Source organism: Triplophysa dalaica, chromosome 3 (genome assembly GCF_015846415.1).
Source record: "Triplophysa dalaica isolate WHDGS20190420 chromosome 3, ASM1584641v1, whole genome shotgun sequence".
Taxonomy (NCBI): Eukaryota; Metazoa; Chordata; class Actinopteri; order Cypriniformes; family Nemacheilidae; genus Triplophysa; species Triplophysa dalaica.
In genome coordinates, this window is record NC_079544.1 from 9,501,829 (window position 1) to 9,524,915 (window position 23,087).

At 37.5% G+C, this 23,087-nt stretch overlaps 3 protein-coding genes across 10 annotated transcripts in view; all 3 read right to left on the minus strand.

The window, feature by feature from the left end:
* Positions 1–18,345, minus strand: part of pde4ca (phosphodiesterase 4C, cAMP-specific a) — a 39,246-nt gene extending 20,901 nt beyond the window's left edge. For 2 of the 8 annotated variants that reach the window (XM_056742768.1, XM_056742766.1), the window contains exons 1-2: positions 17,412–17,545; positions 15,375–16,116 (exon numbers count right to left, since the gene is read on the minus strand). In XM_056742768.1, coding sequence (XP_056598746.1) covers positions 15,375–15,607 — 233 coding nt within the window. In that variant the 5' untranslated portion in view covers positions 15,608–16,116; positions 17,412–17,545. Of the gene's footprint in view, positions 1–2,918; positions 3,659–15,374; positions 16,117–17,411; positions 17,630–17,910 lie in introns of those variants that run through there. The other 6 variants (XM_056742762.1, XM_056742765.1, XM_056742763.1 and 3 more) reach the window with 6 other exon arrangements.
* A 278-nt stretch (positions 18,346–18,623) lies between these two features.
* mpv17l2 (MPV17 mitochondrial inner membrane protein like 2) lies at positions 18,624–20,667 on the minus strand. Its single transcript, XM_056743794.1, has 5 exons — positions 20,076–20,667; positions 19,735–19,896; positions 19,531–19,607; positions 19,312–19,438; positions 18,624–19,236 (listed from the first exon to the last, which is right to left on the minus strand). Exons 1-5 carry the CDS (start codon positions 20,263–20,265, stop codon positions 19,202–19,204), a joined length of 591 nt encoding a protein of 196 aa, XP_056599772.1. The 5' UTR covers positions 20,266–20,667; the 3' UTR covers positions 18,624–19,201.
* A 267-nt stretch (positions 20,668–20,934) lies between these two features.
* ifi30a (IFI30 lysosomal thiol reductase a) lies at positions 20,935–22,757 on the minus strand. The gene is made up of 7 exons (XM_056743514.1): positions 22,545–22,757; positions 22,086–22,268; positions 21,926–21,991; positions 21,728–21,817; positions 21,434–21,586; positions 21,274–21,342; positions 20,935–21,177 (listed from the first exon to the last, which is right to left on the minus strand). The coding sequence occupies exons 1-7, from the start codon at positions 22,671–22,673 to the stop codon at positions 21,112–21,114; spliced, it is 756 nt and encodes a 251-aa protein (XP_056599492.1). The 5' UTR covers positions 22,674–22,757; the 3' UTR covers positions 20,935–21,111.
* Between the last annotated feature and the right edge of the window lie 330 nt (positions 22,758–23,087).

The following is a 23,087-nucleotide window of genomic DNA, read 5'->3' on the forward strand; positions in this document are numbered from 1 at the left end:
TTATACGTCGTCAAACCTTCACTATAAACAAAGTTAACAAAGCGCATCAGATTTTCCATGCAGGGGCTGTGACTGGGCACTTTTAGGAAAACAAGGGCACCAATCAGGTTATCCACCAGATCATTTTGCGGCAAAAAGAAAACAACGAAAAGTAACCATTACACATATGTTAAATTTGACGAAAAAATGCTATAGAGAAGACCTAATACAATCTTTATTTAGTCAAATAAAATCGCACGATTAAGGTATAAAGCAGAGATAAAACTTCATGCACCTTGGAAAATGCTACCCTTATTTTGTAATGGGTCAGCCTAAACTGTAAATAGCTTTATCTCTTGGGGGTAAAAGTAACTCCATGTGATTTCGCTTTGTACAAAAGAGAGGGAAGAACATGCTGCAGATGTTCAGATGATTGCAATCTAATGGGCCATTCAGACAGAGTGCGTCTAAAAACACGAGACGCAGTGCTCAGATATGTTTTTTTAGGGTGCAGCCTAGAACGCGAGGGTCTCGAGACTATGGTATCCAGACACAGCCACTATACCCCTTCTCCGTCATGTTGCCGTCAATTAAAACAGTTGTCATGCCAACTTGCTGCTGTAAACTTAAGCTCGCAATGCTTGCCCCGCCCCTAAATTCTTCTGATTGGACTGCCTTTGGAACTGACATTGATAAGCAGCGTTTCATGTAAAAGTTTATTTTTTAAACTTGACACTGCGTCTTTAAAAAGGGGCGCTGGTGTGCGGTCATGCACGCCCGTCAAACGTGAGTTTACATAGAACGACAATGAGAAAGTATCACATAGGATTGGAAAAATGTGTTCTGTCTGGATTGCCCCTAAAGCCGCCAAAACAGAGACAAATAGATGGTCTTAAAAAATACTTTTACAGCAAATGTCTCACACAAGATAGTTTGTCAGGTGACACGATCCAGCAACTGAAGGCCAAGAACTTGAAATAACTGCAAGGTGCTCTCGGCAGATTGTTGTGTTTAATAGTGTTGCTTTAACCTCTGTTTTGCTTGGTCTTTAAGAAACTCTTTGCTCCTCGCACTTAACAGCATAGATGTCACTCCCAGCCTCTGGTGATTCTAACCCTTGCAATCCCATAAATCATTTTTTGGCTCTAGAAAATATGTTGAACAGTTGACAAATGGTTTACAGTTTCTAAAGAAGGTGGACTTATAAGCAGAGACAGATGTCTGTTTTCACACTTTTGAGGTCGATTTTGTTGAAATCGATTGGCATGAATGTACTTTAACTTCAAGCTTCTATTGATTCAAGTCTCTTGCAGTTTGATGACTGCGCACTAACCAATAGTCAATGTTGTGTTATTTAAATCTGAATCAATTTCAACATTCGTCTTTGAATTATGCAATATATTATACAGCAGTGTATTAAGTTAACACTCCCACGCGCTCAAGTTTCCCTCAAATGAATCACTTCTAATGAAACTTAAAGTTTTATTTTTTATCCAACCCTCAAACTCAGAAATGTTCTGTACTTTATCAGATAAACACAGATATGGCCTTAAAAAAAATGGTGGAATGAAATGGGAATAAACTACTTCAAGATTGACATTGATGGGTATGCAAGCGGGAGAAAGTGTGTGTGTCCAAATGGAGTAAATTGACTCTGGCTTGATCTATGCAGTCTTGTTGAATCTGTGGGAGGACAGAGGCTTCATGTTTCCATTTAAATGAAAAGCCCATCAATCCCACTTTCTTTGTACTTTATAAGCCCCATACATCCCAAACAAAATTACTTCACCACCACAAGCCTTTGGCACATCACACTCACAATTTAAGATTATTGTTGAATGAAATATCAAAGGACAGTTATTACAGTTACAGTACTACTACAGTTGTTTATCAGTATAAGTTTAGTTTTATGCAAACAACTCTGTACAACAACTAGTATGCGAGTTGGGGAAACGGTCATTGTTTTTAAAGTTAAGTTGATGTTAGCGAGTCAGAACTTACACTAGCAGGTCACTTTTAAAGTCATAAACAATAAAGAATACAGATAGCCTACTTAAAGTGATAGTCCAACCAAAACTGAAAATTCTGTCATGAATTACTCCTCAAGTTGCTCCAAACCTGTATCCATTTCTTTGTTCTGTTGAACACAAAGAAAGGTATTTGGAAGAATTTTAGCAACTGACATTTTTGGGGCACCACTGACTACCAAAGTAGAAAAAAATATCGTATCATTTGTGTCTTATGTTAAACACATAATAAGCTATTTTGAGGAATTTAGGAAAACAAACAGTTCTGTTGACTGTTGACGATTTTTTGACTACCCCAGAAATCTCAGTTGCTAACAAATACTGTACATAACCTTTCCTTGTGTTCAACAGAACACAGAAATGTATACAGGTTTAAAGCATTTGAAGGTAGTTCATGACAGAATTTTCAACTATTCCTTTAATGTTTCAGGTTAGGGAAGACAAAAAGAAGAAATGTTGCATGCCTTGCAAAATTCACACCATATGGAAGTCTTTCACTTTTTTCAGATTATTAAAAGTGAAACCAGGTAACAGTGAATGACTGCACACAGAATAATGGCAATATAAGTCACAATGCCATCACGCACTGCCTGAAGCTATCTCAAAGTTTCCATAGCTCAGAGAATATCAGAAGGTGTATGCCTGGAGTATATACAATAATGTCTAATAATGTGGAAGTATACAATAAGTATATATTTATACAGCTAAATATATGCTCTTAAGAGAAGCAACCAGTCAATACAATATTACTGCCCAATACCATTAAACCAGTACTTTAACGTTATACGTAACACATACAGTGGAGTCTAAAGTGTGGGACCACATTGAAAATCTGACATTTAAAATAAAAACTAAATGTTTAATGATTATAAGAATTTAAAACAAAAAAGTTTTTACATTTGTGACATTTACCATAATTCATCCTTGCTTCAATTGAGACACCGAGCATTTTCACTACTGGTCTTGATTTTCAGACCCCCTTGTATTTGCCAGTCTGGAAATACACACACAAATGATGAAAGCTCATTACCGCCTGCGTTTTTGCACAATGTCGATGGGTCTGTTGACGGCACATGGGGATCCATTCAAATTCCAGTTCCGTGGCTTTAGTGCCCGATCCGCTAAAAAGGAGAATCCACAGTTTGCCGGCACACTCATCTTGCCGGCACGGTCATGGGGTGATCCAGTCTCTCACGTTACACCCTCAACACCTTCAGATATACTTGAACAAGCACACAAAAATCCACTTTCCTTTCATTCTTTCTATAGGTTAACGTAGCTTCTGAATCAAAATGGGTCCTCATTGCCTCTGGCAATAACTACAATAGGAAAAACTGCAAAAACAGCACTGTGCTCAATTACCAGTCCATTAGCTCTCACCTCCTGCGAGACACATCTTGAGTGAATGGACATATGAGTCTGAGCGACGGGCTCCGTCACAGCCCATGCTTCACTCTGAAAGCATGTGTGACTCACACAGCAACCTCAAGAGATGCTCAGGAAACATTTACACATGGATCTTCTCCTTTGTTGTATCGTTCTTGAAACTTCTCATGTGAAGGATTGTCCTCTGGGTGTTGGGATCTCACCCCTGTGTTACTCTGATGATGTATTATAGCTGCGCTTACGTTAGAGAGTCAGTGTCATGCTTTAAACAGACTCTTTGGCCCACAGCTGCAAAACGGCTTGAGTTCCCCTTATTATGAGATCATTCTCCAGAAAGAGGGCGGGGGCTTAAAGCACCGTTCCTGCCCCCTTGAGGAGGATCAGACGTTAACCCTTTCCTACTGTGTCTCCAGCATTTCTTAACATTTTTCAAGACAAATACAGTGTGTAGTTAATGCTTTCCCAAACTTACATTGATCTAAAAAAAATCTATATTGATGTCAATTGGACCAATGTTGACATACAGAAAGAGTATATAGTACTAAAATAATACAACCAAATGGAAAGACATCATACACAATGGTAAATCTTCTCTTAATCCTCGAGCGGCTCGATTACTTATACACAAATGTGAGTTTGTAAAGTATGTAATGTATAATGAGTTTAATCAATTTCACATCTATTCCTTTCCCTCAAGAGTGGATCTACAGTAAACTCAAGATAAAAACAGATAACACTTGCACCTGGTACCACTGCCAAGAGCTGAAACGGACACACACAGAACTTCCCGAGCCAATATTTATATCCTAAATCTTCATATTCGCTCCTGATGGATTATAAATTTAGTTTGGGATCTCAAGGTTGTACAACTCTTCACTTGAGATCAATTCTGTGAGTACTGAATTTTCATTAGGATTGCTATAAGGTATTTCTTTTTAGTAAATAAGGAGGTCTAGCTGGTTTCTCTGTTGCTAAACATCATCTGCAGCAATTTAACAAACAATGATACAGAAAGAAACTCCATGGTCTCTCTGGACCTACCTTTCTCTACCTCTAATACTCCCAGGGCAGAGAAAAATGCACAGGACTCTGGGAAAACAATGCAAATATTTCGCACAACGTAGAGTTATGCAGAACATCTCTTATAGGCCTACAACATTTCTCCTTCATTACCTATAAGCATAATCTAAAAGATTAATACATAAAATGTCTATTAATGTATCAGTTTTTAAAATAGGAAAATATCTAACTGAGATACAACAGTTTAAATCTCAGGAATCTGAGCGTGCAAATAAATCAAAATATTGAGAAAATTGCCTTTGAAGTTGTTAATCCATTCACAAAAATTAAGTTTTTTATATTTAAGGTAGGAAATGTATAAAATATATTCATGGCGATCTTCACTTAATATCCTAATGATTTTTGACATAAAAGAAAAATCGTTATTTTTGACCCAAACAATGTATTTTAGTCTTTTACTAAAAATCTTCCTGTGCTACTTAAGACTAGTTTTGTGATCCAGGGTCCCATTTTGTTACAAATACTGATGTTTTTCCTACTCCTCCTGCCCTGTTTTAAACATATCTAAAAAATTAAAATTAAAAATGTCCATTCAACAAAATGTATACACCCACCACACGGTCTTACCCTTCAATGACCTGATATTTTTTTCCTTTAGCAGAGACTGACAGACTATTATTATCTTCAACAGCATGTGGGTCAAGAAGGATCATTGAAAAACAAAGAATGTCCTTTTGAAATATCATGTTTGGACTATCTACAGTACATGTCTCTATCATAGACATCATAATTCTGATCCAAGAATCAACAACGGGCAGTTTGTTATTTGGTTGGTTATTTTGGTCTTTGTCAATTTATAATGTTATAAAGACCTCAAAATATTAAAGTGAATATCCAAATATGAAAATTCTGTTAGTATTTCAAACCGGTATGACTATCTTCCGAAGTACACAAAAAATATATTTTGAAGAATGTTGCTAACCGAACAGCAAATGGGTGCCAGCTTCCTTCAAAATATCTTCTTTTGTGTTCTGCGGAAGAGAGACGGTCATACAGGTATGAAATTACAATCGGGTGAGAAAATGATGACAGCATTTTCACTTTTGGGTGAACTATCCCTTTAAACATTGATGCATAGCTATGTGTATTTAATAAACCAATATTAATAACCAGAGGGCTGAAATTCATCCGCAGAACTGTTAATCTGGGTTCAGCCAATGGCCAAACTTTGTGCTGATTTAAAATAAAATTTTCACAAGGTTAAAAAAAATAAAATCCTTCTAAAATCAACCAAAAACCTGACAAGATATTTAGAACATCGATGCTTAAATTCTTTCACTTAAATTTCAACCTATCAAAACAAAATAAAATGAATAGGTGTCGAACATTAGTGTGGTATGATTTACTAACAACTAATATAACCCTTTTCCACTGTGCAATGAATAACCAATTACTGTGATGGATTGAAACCCAGTACAAAGATGAACGTTTTTAATAAATTACCATGTGAGGAATTAGAGGTCAAGCTTAAATGTCTAAAGCGTTATTTTGGGCTCGGAAAGACATTTAAACATTCTCTGGTGTTCACCCCAGTGCGCTATTTTTTATAACCCCAAGTTACAGTGTATTCAGAATGTTCAACTTCACGTCACTGTCCTGGAAACATATCGGTTCCAGAGAGCAGACAGACCTCCGTGTTTAGGCCTGGGAAATGTCTCTAATGGGCTGGTACAAGAGCAGCTGTATATATACTGTGAAGACGTTTTACAGGTATACTACACAAAATTTTACTTTACTCGAATTTAAAACGCAAAAGGCAACACATCCCTAAATATAACATGAAACATGTAATAAGTAAGTAATCTCAGTTTTCAAAGCATGTCTACAAGGTCTCTCATCAATGTAACATATATTCACTATATGCATAATTTTGCACTGTATGCAATTTCATAATGTATCTATATTTACACACAAAGCATAAACCATGACCGTGTCATGACTTGTGAAGAGAAACAACTCTCTTATTTATAAATAAGTCTAAATGTATTAACAATAGAGAGAATGACTACAGAGCTTTGGCTAGTCAAACAGGACAATATCAGCGAGCATATAAAAGCATTCTTTCCAGGATTAAGACTGTAAAGGGGAAATCTCCAAACAGATGTCACAGCAGGCATGACGTCTCTATGCTGACGTAACAGGCATATCACGGTTTAATGCTTGGCCAACAGTGAAGTGGCATTTACAACATGTTAATGCTGTATTAATGTGATAACATTTGATCTATGGCATAAAAATGAAAAATATCTGACACTGGAATATTGTGAAGTCGTGAATATTAAGCCTGCGATATTTTCAAAGGTTAAAATCAGCCGGCTTTAGTTACAGTGCAAATCTCAAATGCAAACACTATCAAATTAAATTACAAAAGGAAATAATGAAATAACATGCGGTGTAGTAAATTTTTACAAAAAAAGTTCATATATCATCACGTATCATGCAGAAATGTGTAGATGTTTGCAGAAGAGCCTCAGCACCAGCATCAATGTTGTCCATCAGCGGCCCCTGCTGGTGAAACATGTTCAACGACCACATCGAACCACATTCACTCTACATTTCCAATCATTCTTTCCAAATTCAGGATTGGCCTGAGACACGAACGAAATGTCACTTAAAACATACAACACAACGTGATACAAAATTTCCCACAGTTCAAGGTCACAAATGTGCTTTCTGGTTCATTTCACAATAATATAATTTTACCAGCAGGTGTCACCAGACTACTGTCTAAGAGCACCTTAACAATCTCCAAAAAGACAAAAGGCCAGTTAAAAAGTTTCAGTTAGCTTGCTTATTTAGAATGGAGAGAGGGCAGAAAGGTCGTCAGAGTTCCTGTCATCAGTGAGAGAGGCTGAGAGATCGATGAGGGAGAGCAGTCATGCTGAAAATATGGAGCAGCACACTGACGCACAAAGTGACTCCAGTCACAGCATCACCCCTTATTGACTATCCCGGGCCCTGAGCTTTTATTTTTGGGTCCTATGGATACTGACACTGTTGCCCTGTGATTAGTTCACCTCATTTGACTTTCTTTTTCAATGTCGCTTTCGAACTCAAATTAAGTTGCTGCTACAATCTGTGTTTAAGCCAAATCCACCTTAAATTAAAAAATGTCTAAAAGTCCGAGTGGCCAGAGACTGAAACGAAGAGAACCCTTCTCTTGCATACATAGAGAAACACATTCAAACCAACACAGTAACACTATTCGACTGTAAGGCATTTCTATTACAGAATAGATCCTTGTCATGTGTCTACACAAGTGTTTTGTAAGCATGCAATTTAAATAATAAGACAGATGTACTGTAATCTAGACATTGCATGGTCTGATTGTTTAGGACATCTCTGGTACAGAGTAGACACATCTGAGGAACAAGGAGGTAAATGTACAATCTCAAGTTTTGGTGCCCTAATGCAGTACTTGTTCTGCTTTGGATGGCTATTGTGGCGAGACACATCTAGGAAACAAGTCACTGCTTTGTCCGAGTCACGTGGAGCTTAAGAGCGTCTCTGAAAGTGAAAAGCTTCTCTTGTAAACAGTGTAACACTGTGACATGCTGTGTGGAGTTGTGACAGGTCCTTTAGAGAGCCATAGATTGAAGAGGAGTTGTTTCTTAAATGAATTGACTAATTCAGCACAGACTTGACTGTTATCATCAAGCATTGGCAATCTTTACATTGTCTTCCTTGATTTTGGAGGGAATATCTGTGGAATGGATCTGTTAAATTGTGTTAAATCAGTTAAGTATACTACAGCCTTATTGATAGATTAAAACATCAAGAAATTAGCTGAAATATTTGATAAATGTGCAATGGCACGGAAATGTCAAGTTTTAATGTCCAGTGTTAAAATTCTACAGAAACCTGCTAAGCTTTCTGCACAGTTTATCTTATTTTGATTGAATTCAATTTAAAGTAATTTCAGTACTTTAGCGTTTTGCACCCTTGCAGAGCTGCTTTGGAAAAAACACTCTAGAATTATTAGGAATTACTAGTTCAATTATAGTTATAAAACACGTAGGCAGCTTTTTTTTTACATTTTCTAATTACAATGTGCACTCAAACATAACAATAAAGCATCAGGAATAGTGACATCTCTGTGTCATGGTTCCACTATCATGTCATGTTTTATTCTTGTCTCAAGTGGAGCCATGGCATTGCCTGATGGTTTTGTGTGAGGAGAGATATTTTTGACCCTTGCGGTCTTCCATACTCTCCTCAAGTCGCGTCATTGCCCAACCCTCCTGTTTCATAGTTAGTGTTAATTACCTCCCCTATAAAGACTCCTCATGTTTCTTTGTCTCGTTGCTCGTGCATTGAATGTGTTTATACTGTTTGATGTCATGCTCTGTAAGCTGTATGCTGCTCGTGTTCCTGTTCCCCGTATCTAGTAAGTCTTAGTTTAGTGTTTGTATCCCCGTGTTTGTTTGCGTAGTTTAGTTAGTCAGTGTTTCCTGTCAAAGTTTATATTTCATCCTGTCTGTTTTCCCCCTCGTGGGTTTTGTTTTGCTTGTTTAGTTTTGTTCATGTTTTATGTTTAATAAAACACCCTTGTACCATCTATACCGTCTGTGTCTGCCTGCACTTGGGTTCTCACGCCATGTCTCGATTTGAGAATCATGACACTCTGTGGGATTGCAAAAATATTTAAGAGCATACAGTTACATAATTCCTGTATATAGACTGGTAAAGCGCAGTGATAAGTAATGGCGGTTTCATCTTAACAACATAAAAAAACGTTACTGCGCACTTTTATGACCCCAACTGAACTTCCGGAACACATTCACAAACAATAGAGTGCCTGTTATTTCTGATAAGAAATCAAAAGAAACCGAGAAGAACCGTTACTTGGCTAAACTCATCTCTCCAATATTTAGAATTACACGGCAATGCTAAACTCAACCACTTGTACCACGTACCATGCAGTTTGTTTAATGTGACCAAACTGCAAGACCCATTTATTTACATTTACAATTACATCATAACCTAACCTGTCTAAAGCAACATACATTGCATTGTACTATAAAATTTTTTGTTTCTGACTATGAGCAATCCCCTAGGATCGAACCCATGACCCTCTAACTACTGAGCCAGAGTAAGCTGTTTATCTATTAAAATTAACATTCAACAAATTTCAACAAATCGCTTTTTAAACACAATTGTTATACAATAAAATAATAATATTAATTAATATTAACATAAATTACATTAAATATAAAATGTTATATTATTACACAATAGCCAAACACAAACCGGACGTTACCTGGGGTTCAGGCGCACACGCGTCTGATGTAACGGTCTATACCAAGATCATAAGTTCGATTCCAGATGGGTTAAAAAATGTACATGACAAATTCACTGTAAGTTGCTTTGGATAATAAATATGGACTAAACGTAATTTACATTAGAGATTGAACAGAGGTCATTCAGTGACGTGTAAAGCTGTGATGTGTCTGACCATCCTGACTCTGCCTGGCAGCTCCACAACAAACCCATGGGCAAGCATCAACAGACACTGGCTAAACCATCGATTCTATACTGCCCTTAGGCTGTCCAGACCCCAAATACAGCAGCTACAACACACTGAATGACAGCTGGTTCTGTTTTCTGCTAGCTTTAATACTGTGATACTATTTATCAAAACCCCCAAACAGTTGAGATGATCTAACTATATTTTTCCAAACCATCTGTGTCCACTAGAAGGTGCACTCATCACAGCTTCATATCTGATGACAGAAATTTTACGAAAATGAGAACCCTGGTATGGCTTGTGTAAAAGAAGCCTTACACACAAAAAACAATGAAATAGCATAATTTATTAAAAATAATGCAATAACATCATTCATTAAAATAATTTCATTCTCAAGATATTTAAAAATGCGCTAGTGCTCTTTAAGTCATATTTGTCTGATCTTCCACAAAAATTATAACACCCGGGGGGGACATAAACATACATTTTGCAAAAGTATCTGGATGTGAACGTAAAAATTTCAACTTTAAAAATGATTTTAACACAGCAGTGAAGTCAATTAAAGCAACGGACACCATCAGAATTAAGCTGAATATTATGGTTGCTCGATTGTACATACCCAATACACGAGTGCCGTCGTGTCGAGTACCCGACCTGCATTGTCTTCCTGGGGAAACGAAGATCTTTACTCATTTTGAGAGATGATAACGTTTGCTGTGGGATGCTACTGTAAAAACTTGAAGCGATTCCAGCTTCAGAAAGCAAGGATGGAACTCAATGCAACGCTAAATGCAGCTTTCTAATTTTTTATCCCAGACCGACATTATGCCAAGGTTTTGATCTTGTGTCCACTTTGTGCCCAGCATCTCCAGCTGCTACGGAACATACTGGTGTCCCACAGTCACTAAACTGCAAAAAAATCCCAAAACGAGTGAAACAAAGGGTTCTTCTCGATTGCTTACATGTAAAGTAGATGGACGCAAGTTTGGCTGAACAGTTGTATTACAGCAGGCTGTTAAGACTTCAACAATTTAAACCTAAATGAGCCACATTGTAGACATTAGGAAACAGGGTCTACGTAGACCCTATGTTGCAGAAAATTCCAGCTGCAAGTCTGCGGGAAATCACAACGCTCCTCCTTTGGCTTGAATGTTTCCTAGAAAATTGTAGGATAATGATGATCATTCTTTAATTTACAAAAAAAAACGATGTTAACTATCAAACTAACAAAACGGAGCTCAGTTGGAAAGATGCTCCCAAACTGTGAAGGGTTTTTTCCAATATAATTAGTTGATTGAATCTTTGAATCAAAGTCTGAAACGTTGCTCCTAAACAGATGAGAGGCTCATAATCCCACCATCAGGTGCCCTACAGAATGTGCTGTGACATCCACTTGCCTTGTGCCATTCTCTGAAGTCCTGAAACTAAACTCTGGCCTGAAACAACCAGCCTTTGATAGAGAGAGAGAGATGATGGGAGAGAGGGAGACAGAGAGAGAGAGAGAGAGAGAGAGAGAGAGAGAGAGGGAGATGGGAGGGAGGGAGACACAGTGCCAGAGGAACTCTACAGCAGTATTTCACATGTTTAGAACAGTAGATAAGGAACCCTGACATGGCACCCCAAACTGAGCATCGCAAACTCATAACTATGGAAGCAAATAAGAGACATAATGTTTTGAAATTTAACAGCCTATGAATACTTGATTTTGAATTATTTTACTTTGGAAACCAATTTCGAATTTACCTCTATGAAATTTAAATATGAAAATTCTTGATTTCCAATTTAAAAACCTGAATTTAATGCTCACAAATTCAGATAAAAAAAAATCAACTTACAGAATTTCAGATAAAATACATTCAGATTGATCAAATTTGATTGCTCTTATTCAGATCTCAAATTTCAAGTTAATACTTTTCAAAGAAAACATATGTCTAATTCGACTGCTCAAATTCAGATCGAAAAATTCAAGTTAAATATTCACATGGTAACATCCGGGCTACCCAGGGTAGGAAAAACAGTTGAGCCCAGAGCCCGTCTGCAATTGAACCGAACCATTGAACCGAACCAATGAACCGACCGGATAGAGGACCAGATAGATAAACAAACTGTAATACCCCAGATATAACGGAACATGTTGACGTTAGCGTTAGATGCATTAGCTAAACACTGATATAAGGTACACAAACATTTCTTGAAGTTCAGACAAACATAAATAGTCACACTTACAAGTTGTGATTCGGTGGAGCTAACAGGTAAAAATAAGCTTGGTATTGCCCCATCTTTCAAGGATAGTTGTTTAACATATCCTGCAGTGAACGCGCCAAGATTATTGAAGCAATCTTCAGTGAAATGACGCGCGCACAGTAAAACCCCGGGGTTATACTTCTCTGGTGTCATTTGAAAATGAATTGAAACCATTGTTTCCTCAGAAGTTCTTCCTTTGGTAGTTTAAATAAGACGCACTTGGTTACGCAACGTAGAACAAAGGTTTTAGACGGCACACGCATCACAAACGAGCGACAGTGTGTTGGGGGAGGAGAGAAGGAAGTTTTCGCGGCAGTCCCAGCAAAAGTAGGCGGAGACTATGTCTAGTGACGTAGATACGTGGCGGTTAAAGACATGTTTGCGTGATTCAGAGCCGACTTCCTTTTTTACAAGCCAATAACTTTGTTATTTATTCACCTTAGTACTTACAACTTGGCAGAGTGCTTACTTTTTAACACCGCAACATTTAATTATCTTATTATCAGGCCGGTTTTAGTTTTTTTGTGAATTAAAAAAAAAATACTCTAAAATAGTTTTAAAACTAGTTTTAAAATTTGAATATTCTATCACCAATAATGGAGTGCTGTGACACACAAAACTCTATTTGGATCCTTAAAATCTTCGCTAATAAATCTTTGCTACTCCTATATACATTATAGTGCTGAAGTGTGAGATAAAACATTAGAATTAAATAAGTTTTATATCGATTGGTAGCATATGGTACAGTAGCCTAACTGTTGGAAATAAACTGACATAAAATGTGAAATATTTTAATAATGTTTGAAATAACAATTTGAAGAAACAATTCAATTTGGTATAATGTTTAAAATAATTTGATTGGATCCAATATATGTTGTATGGTTAGGATTTCTCAAACAGATAAATAAGCAGGGGGAAAATGGACATGCAGACATTTTAGGCCAACCTTTGAATTTCTTTTGCAAAAACAAAATTAGTACTACTAACAAATAATAGTAGAACAGAAGTATGGTTAAGTAAATAAGATGGCAAAAAATCAGAGGAAGTTAAATTTCCTCTCTAAAAAAATTATACGAAAGTGGAACTTCTCATGCACTGTAAGTAAAGCATATTACAGAAACTGATCACTCGATAGTATGTCACAATTTGCTCTTTAAATCTTAAGCTATGTTTTTGAATTAGTGAATTAATGAGTCTTATATTGAAATTATTCAAACTACATTTTTTTCAAACACTTCTAAGGCCAAACAGATCTGCTAAAAAATGTAACATCTTGATTAAACACTTTAAAGTTCCCAACACTACGGGAAATAAAGTGCCTTGCTCCGATTTGTTTTATCTCCAATGGACACTATTCGGACAGACAAACGGCTTGTTTAATCTTTCCTTGTCGTCCACCATCCTGCCATAATTCTCCAACAGTTTAACTTTACTGAAATCCCTGACACACTTTGTTTTACAAGATCTTTGCAGTATTTAAAGTCAGATCTGACCTATGCAGCGTTCCACACAGAACCAGAAGAACAGCTTTGCTTAAATTTCCATGAGATAGACAATGGTGAAACAGAACAGGTCAACTCTTTTCCACTGACATCACACAAATTAGCTGACATGAACATTGTGACCCTTGTTTAAACGTTTCAGCTGAAACGCTTCCCTTGCAGATTTATTCTTTGATAAACAACTAAGAGTGCATCTGTCACCTCTTGGCCAGTACCCAATACTCTTACTATTGTAATTAGTCAATAAATGAGTATAACAACGTCCGTGTCTTAGTACCCTTAAAGTTGCAAGATTAAACACGTCCTGTAAAGTATGCAGATTATTTCTCAACAATTATTATGTGTGTGTGTGTGTGTGTGTGTATCTGTGTGCGTGTTTGGTGAGGGATGTTTACAGTTTTGTGTCAGGCTCTGACTTCCTCAAATCTTAATAGAAGTTTAACAGACACAGCAACAGAGGCTGTCTCTTATCGAAAACATAGGCTTTGCAGATCTCATTTGGCCCCATCTTTTAAAAGCGCGGCATTCAAAAGGATTTATAACCATTTTTGGAGTTTATATTTATGCTACTGTTCTATAATATGCATTATAAAAAAGCCACATTCATCAAAGTGTAGTGCATTAAGTCATGTTAACGTTTTCTATAAGAGTTTCAATTCTGTGAATGCAATTCCAAAAAATAAACATATACAGTACATCTCATCAATCTTTTCTGTGATTCACAGTTTGTTAAAGAATCTGCTACTTGAGTCGGAACATGAGGAATAAAGCCAGTGTAGTTCTTTTCATCTTTTTAAAGGGATAGTCCACACACACAAAAACAAGAACATTATTAATCACTTCCAACATCATTTTAAACCTTACTTTTGCAAGACACAAAGAAGATATTTTGAAGAATGTTGGTAAGCAAACAGCAGTGGCTCCCATTAACTTCGACTATATGAACACAAGAGAACTGAGGCATTTCATCTATATATCTTCTTTTGGGTTACACAGAAGAAAGAATTATATGCAGGTTTTATCCAACATGCATTGATAAGATCATTTTTATTTTGGGAGAAGAATCACTTTGACTACCTAGCATTAAACATTTAACATGAAACACATGGTAAACAACCTAAAAACGTGCTTCCAATGGTTCAATGCGAATAAACTGGTTTAAGTCTTAACCGGTCAAAAATATGACTTAAAATGATTTAACCTCTCTGACATTGAGTCGGTAACTTGTGAGGGTCAGATCAGGTTGATACAGATCCTTGTACATTGTATGTAAAGGTTGTGCGGTTCTTCACACAACAAGTATAACGCCTGCAAAAACAGCTGAATTCATTTGATCCCTGATGAGATGACAATAAACCCCTCAGGTCAAGACATCCTGCCACACAAAGAGATCTTTTCATGATTCCACGCAGCAGACAAACCACCTCCTTGATTCTAATGATAACAATTGTAGCTAGAAGTGAACCATTGATACAAACTTCACATAGGGAGCAAGTGTTAAAAGCAGCCGCAAACTTCGCCTTGTGACAACTTGTTACGCAGATCCCTGTGCCACAAGACTCCTGTGAAGCTGTGTGTCTTTTTGAAGCGAAGCCTTGAGGTAAGATCACAGCTGAGGTGAATTCGGTGGCCAACCCTCACATTGAACAACTTCATGACAAACACCAACTCAGATGACTCAGATCCTACCTGGGAGTGTGAGCAAGAGTGAAGCGTCTCTGCAAAGCGATGCTGCGGTTCATCATCAGCCTCCGGAAGAGCAGAGGAGAATTGCGGGGTGAACTGCGAGGAGAGTCCCGAGGAGAGTCCCGAGGAGACATTTTGGGAGAGCTGTTGGGAGAGCTTCCCTTAGGTTTCAGATTGAGATAAGAAGGCCTCTGAGGTCTCTCCTCCTCAGAGCTCTCTGAGAGCACATCGCTCATGACGGCAGAGTTCCTGTGTCTTCACAACCCTCTGCCAAGTGGGTAGACGTGGCATGGGTCGGTCGACCTCACTGTTGTATCAACACACTAACCACAGAGCTGCGGGTCTACATCTCTCACCCTTCAGTAGACATGAGAAATCCAACCTCGCTTCAGAGATCACAACGGAGCCAGACATCACAGCAATGGAACATCTCCCCTCGTGAATTTTCTTTGTTTACATAACTTGGAAGCCTTCCCTCTTACAGACTAAATATGGAAGTCTGATTTACAATGAGCGGACCCCACGATAGAGCCCCGCCTCCACATTAACCACTATTAGAGAGCAAGTCCAGTGTTTACTGCCCTATAATGACTTCCTGTTCTAGTCCCCTGACATGTCGAAAAGCCGACGTCACATACTAGTGCAATGAAGACAGAACAGATCATGGTGATCAGATTTCCTCCGAGAGATCTGTATGCCTTTCACTTGCTCTAGGTTTACCGGGGAAGTCACATGAATGCCCTGCCTATAAAAAGAAAAGTCAGATAAAGTCAAACTAAAAAAAAGATAAAGTGACTGGTGTCACGATGGCCCTCTATCACGGGCCCCATGGGCTTTAATAGCGGGGGGGAGAAAGGTTCCCTCTGATCTTTTGACCGCTTTATGACTTGTGTATGCAAAAACAAAATACAATATGTTAAAGTAAACGGATTGAGGTCCTAGGTATTATTTGTTGTACGACAGTTACATTTTTCTTAATATAAGAATATCATTAAACAAAAGTTATGCTGGAAAGTAAGTTTTGTAACTTATTAAAAAGCATTTTTGTAAACTGCACATATGTATGCATTTGTTTCTGTTTTAACTGGTTTCTTGTTGATTCATTGCCAGGGTTGTTTGTTTCTTGCCTTTGGGGAGATACTGGCTCCCTCTGCTGTCTGTAAATGTTCACATGTTGATCATCTTTACGTTCCCTTAAAGGCGGGGTGTTCAATTTCTCTTAGCCGTTGTTGATGTTCAAATCACCAAAACAAACACACCCCTACCCCATCTTTTGCTTTCGTCAGCGCTCGGCTCGACTAATGTCCGTCCTGTTTACTGTTCACCTTACTGCTGATTGGCTACAAGGTTGTTTTTGTACTCGGCCCGAATTTGCCTAACCAAGCGTAATTAGGAAATCGGACACCCCGCCTATTATTATTATTATACTTTAATAGTATATAATAATAAAAGATTGTGGACATTGATGCTATTTTGTTAAATGAAATGATTTATTCAAAACGTTTAACTTATTATGTCTTCGATAAGAAACGTATGTCCTTCAGTCGTGAATTATTTTCACAATACCACAGCGTCTCGCCTCACAGGCTGAAATAATGTCGTGAATATGCCCGTTTCTGGAGAAAATGCTAAAATAGCCAAGTTTTAAAGATTGCATTTTTAAAAGTAACTAGAACTTATTGCACCCCCATAAATACACAACAAACTGTTGAAATGTGCCATTAAATTGCTGACATTTAATACGCCAGTATTTTGAAAACGGATTTGTGATACTGCGTTATCAACGAAAATCTGTTTCAGTGGAAAATTCATGTAACCTTTCCACGTATGCAAGATGTGATTGTAAAACAAGTCATTCCTCATTCTTAAACTGTGCAGATCTCCACCAAGAAGAAAAAAACTGACCTCGTCTGACGTAAACCACGAAACCATACACGCAGATAATACGTAGAAAACCTCAATCTGATCTTGATTAATAAGCGCTTTTTATCTTAAGCTCTCTGTGAAGTCCAGAACTCCTTTAACGAATAAATGGCTTACCGGGAATTTTGCAGAGTGTCTAAGGATGCTTCCTGGCCTTTGGTGACCTCGAAGCAAATCGTGGCCTTGTTGTGTGCTGTTCTGTTGTCAGGGAGTACAGCGATACGGGACAGCCGAGGAAGCTGAAGGTTTCCTGAAAACGTCCTCTTCACTATACAGTGACTGGGGATGGATTTGGATACGTGCTGGCTCTGGATGTTTACCGAGTCCCATTCTCTCTGAAATAAACAAAGCGAGTCAACCATCTAAAACAAGCTCTAACAACGCAATTGTAGCATAGACATCATTTCTATGTACTTTCTATAATTGCACGTAGTTGGAAATATGTTTTCATTGTATGCAGTTCACGTTTTATTTCAAATGTTTTTAAAATCGTTTAAGTTACAATGGTGTTAATCTGCATAGTCACAGTGAATTTACACAGATGTCTATGAAGATGAAACCAGAGAGATTGTGAAATTGTGAAGTTGTGACCACTGATGAACTAAAAACAACCTACCTCTGACGACCAGAAAGACTTCAAAGAAGAACTTCTCTTCATATTGTTGACATGCAAGGCAGTCACACTCTTGATTTTTTTAATAAAAAGTGCATTAAAAATGAAATGGAAAAGAAATATTTAGGTGCCTGAAAAAGGCGACAGGCCAATACAGTTGGATAATATAAACAGTTGTAAGGCACATCAACCAGCAGCCAATCAACAATATTTAATAAAAATCTATTTCTCAAACAACTTGGACAAATATAAAGCAAATATCACTTACCATAAATCAGATGTGTAGTGTTTTTCTTCAAAAAGTATGCCATTTGACAAAATAAATGTTAAGCACAGTTCAAGTTTCCATATTCTGACTATATCTGAAAAAGGTTCGTTTCAGAGGCTGTGGCAAGTAACCTTTATAGATCAAAACCATATGTGGGAACATCCTGTTAGAACACCTGTGTTTTATCACAGGTTGAAAGCCCCTATGCAGACAAACAGTGTCCTGTCACTATCACTCAGCAGGTTTGTCTGTGCTGACTGCAGAGCAGCTCACGTGCTGTCAAGGACTGTCAACCACACACTGAAAGATGGAAACCTTGATAGAAGAGCCATCATATTAGGATTCTGCCATAAGGTTTAAACTTTCATTCATGTAAAATATTGATGTTTTTACATTTAAATCTTTAGTGTAAGAATGTATAAACATGAACTGTAAATCATTGTTGTATTCATCAAAAACCAAACAAATTTATTGTTCAACAAATAATCACTTTAAGTCACATAATGACAACGCGGAGATCAAAGGTCTTTAAATACATTTCTTTCATCATAAAAAATACAAGCATGTTCATATAAAGGCAATTTGTGAAAAACAATGATGGAATAGTAACCGTTCATGTTCAGGTCAGTGGCGAACAAACACCCAGCCACATTACTTCTAACGTAGCATAATATAAAAGTATACCTTCACAACTGTATACATGACGTATTGGCATTTCTGGTTGGCTGAAATCAAAGTATGACTTGTTACAGTAAAAAAACTACTGTTAAAAGTCTGTACTATACCATTAAGAGAAAAAACTTGTAAAACAATATCATTTAAGTTATTCATGTGTCAACAATACACATTTAAAGACAATTAAAAATATTTAAAAAAAAAAATCAAAAGATAGTGTAATATTTAGCTTGCATCATTATTTTATAGATCAAATAATTAGAAATTTATAACTTGAAATAAAAAAAACAATATTTAATTTAATTTCGTGATCAATGCCGCGTTTCAAATAGTCCACCATTTCTTCAGATGTCAATCAGCAATTGTTGGGACCCCTACTTTGTCCCCTGGAAAAACAGTTTAGTTTAGACCTTTGTTATAATGTTCTGTTTGTAAAGTATAAGAAAGCAAACATTTCTTACTGTGTTTGAGGTAGGAGAGGTAAGTGTCCCATCCTAGAGTAATTATATTTACATAAAGGACACGGAACTTGGGAGGCAAGAAGTAGAAGTTTACCATCTGAGCCGCTGGCCAAACGCACCAATCTGCCTAAATGGAGATGCAAAGTTGTATTTAAAAACTCTGTTTTTGGGCATTTCTGCTTCTACACAAAACAAGTCTCAGTGTAGAGTGCAACATACCTTATAAAACTCCCAAAATTTGTCTTTGAATTCTGCTTGTGCCTCTGACAGAGTGTGGCCCTCCATTACACCAATGCCTTTATTTAACAGACATGAAAAACACTTTTCACAAGATTGTGAATACACGGCATAACCTTGTCTTTCAACAATACAATGTATTAAGATGTGTTGTTTTTAATGTTCTCATTAAGATGTTCATCTTACCAAGGAAATACCAGGCTCCCAGTGTTGGCGACGCGACCAATTGGTCTGTGAGAACTTTCTTGCAGACATTTTTAATGCCATTACCAACAAAGTATTTGTCGAGCAACATGTACCAATAGTGCATAACAGGACCCATGGAGCACCCCACTGCAAACATGCAACCTATAGGGGGCGCAATACCATGAGATTTCATTTGATTACTCTCGCGATACTTGCGTGACATGACATTCACATGATATAACAAAAAAATGGACATTGGTAAATATATATAACAAATTTACTATAAAGTTCAATTTTTTCTAATAATCCAAATGTTTAGTGTTTGTTTGGTTGGTTGTCACCTGTACGAAACCAATCACGTGTTCTTCCGGGTGTCCTCCGCGTTTCTCTCGTTTGCTGGATGAAGTCGCCGGCTGCAAGCATTCCTCCACAACTTACGGTGTTCGTCACGATTAGAAATCTGCCTCTGAAAAGCGGCTTCCAGTAACCGGCGATCCGTATGAGAAAATCCTTACTCTGTCGCGATATCATGTTGTGTCCGATTCAGTTCAATATCAAGAGTGTAACGTTAAACGACTTTCAGCGCTTGACGGCTTCATTCGCAACTTATTTTCCTTTATTCCAGATGAAACGATGCGGGATACACAAAGATGAAGGTATATAAACACTGGAAGATGTTGCTAACCTAAATCAGACAGGAGAGCATCCTAATACTCTTACATGAAAAATGCGTTTAGAGTTTGCGATCTCGGTCAACAGACTGCGTTAAAGATTCACCGTCAACTTGTATAAGTAGTTCTTCAGCTGCATCTTTACCTTTCATTTAAATAAATGAATAACCAACAGTTAGCATCTCAGAAACTTTGACCAAAACTGCCTGCCATGTACATGAGCCAGAGATAATGTCACATGGGCATTGTGTAACGTGGTTGCGCTCACAAACATCAAGATTGCGTCAACTTTGCGCAGCCACATCAGCTTGACCCCTATGCCCCTTTCATACAACCACCCTTGTTTTTAAATAGTGGTCGATTTCACAGTTTATTAGTATAGCTCCTTTATCACTTTGTTGACCATGTGGAAAAGCCCAGGTTAATGATAAGCATATAATTTAAACTACGTAGGATGAGTAAAGTTCACTTTTAACAATAACATTCACCACATATTATTAACACTTAAGACAACATATTACAAAGGAGGTAAATGTTGCAGTAAAATGTGTTTATTGATACAAAAAGGTTGATCGTACAAAACTATGTTCATGTAGCCACCTGTAGTTTCTTAGCCGACCATAAAAATAGTACATGACAGAATTCATAAACGTTTCATACAGCGGTTGCATTCTGGGTAGTGCTTTTATCGCATTTATCGACTGATTTAGTTCATGCAGTAACTGCTGGTTTTCCTTCCCATCCCAAGAGTGCAAGGAGCTGCGTTTTCACCCTAAATATGAACAACAAACTTGTCACATGATGTTCGTTGTTATAATAATACATTTGAAATGATAATAAGCAGACTCGCAAGAGTTTGGTAACAAACCTTGTACAAACTGCACACAAGAGCGAAGAGAGAAGACATAGCTTTATTCTGAAGATCTTCAGTGTGCTCCTGCAAAACAAAACAATATTCAACCACGTTACGAAAAAACACTGACGAAAACAAAACTTGCTTGTAAAGAATAAAGATGAGACTTCCTTACTCCGTTAATGGTGATCCAAGGCACATATTCGTGAGGAGGTTTCAGAGCACTTGTTTTCACTGCATTTTCGTGCATAAACTTTTTGCCCTGATCTCCCTTCACACACTCCATAAGTGTGTCCCATTTTACTTCAGGCTTATAGATACCAAGACACTGAGATAAAAGAGGTACAGATTAGCATTGTTCTGGGGTCCACATTTATAAAGAAACATTGAATCATTTATCAGACCCATTTATATAAAGAAACAGGATGAGCATAAGTGATGAACGGGAACATTTAACATGACCGCTTACAGGCTGGGCGGCTTGCAGAACATCTGCTGCAGACTCCATGCAGAAAATAATTAGAACAGCATCCAGGCCATATGTATTTAACAAGCAGGTCTGACAAAAAAACACAAACAAGAAGAAACACATTAACATGACTCAGTATCATCACAAGTAAGACAACTTTTTTATTTATAAAGGATGAAATAAATGGCAAAACCTTACTTCAATCATGTTACCCAGGCATTCACCCTCTCCATGTTGACATACGAATGTGTGGTCGGGTTTTTCCTATGACAGAAACACAAGATGAGCAAAATCGGAGACTTTTTGGGAATAGAGCATTATTGCATTGAACATGATTTTTTATGCGAGACATCTGTACCTGTGCATTCCCATATGGAACCAGTTCAATAGTCATAATATCTTGCAACAAAAGAAAAGTTGGCATGAGCTGTGTCACAAGAAACTGTCTGCATCCAGGACACAGGGACTCGTAGTAAAGGCTAACATTCACCGAGTTAGCACTAGCCTTTGTCATGTTAAACTTCCCGCATTGTTCCAGGACCTGAAAACAGTATTAAAAGAAGTAACGTTAACTTACTCGGTTTTGTTCATAGTACTTAACGAAGCTTTGGTGTTCCTGATATCCAAATGCCACAAGGTGCATCTTCCGCAAACATACCGGACGTGATTCTCCCAGTCATACCGACTTTGAAAGATAGGTCTCATTATCGTTCGCACATTTTCTGCATACCATATCTAGTTTATATTTTAAGTTTTAAGAAGTATTCTGCTTCTGTGCCAAATTCATTATTTTCACACAAAAGCAAGAAGCACTTACCCCGCACTCCGCTGCAATCTCACGCGATTCGCACCATTGTGACTGCGGGTATTTGCATGGCAATACAAATCTACCCTGAGACTGACTAAAGACTGCAAAAAACAGCACAAACACGTTGAACATAAACATGACTTCTCTTCTAATGCTTCACCTACTCTCTCAATGGAAATGTGCGCGTTTCCCTCATCTTAAATCGTAGCCGTCCTACGGAAACATGCAGCAGGAGATTTTGATTGGCGGAAATTGTAAATGACGTCATTAAAATCCAGGAGAACTCAAACCTCAAAGACGAGACTGGTTTACTTTTATGTCACGGGTTGTCATCTGCGTGAATTATTGTCCCATCACATGAGTGACTACAGTGAAAACATCAGCATAAAAAGTATAAACTTTATCCCTGAAGTCCAAAGTAAACAATTGGGATAGAATTGGTTTCACAGCAACTATCATGGCAAGAGTTAGATTTGTTTCTTTATTTTTCCGCACTGTTAGATACACAACTTTGTGATGAGACATCCGACAATGATTTAGGAAGGAAGTGAA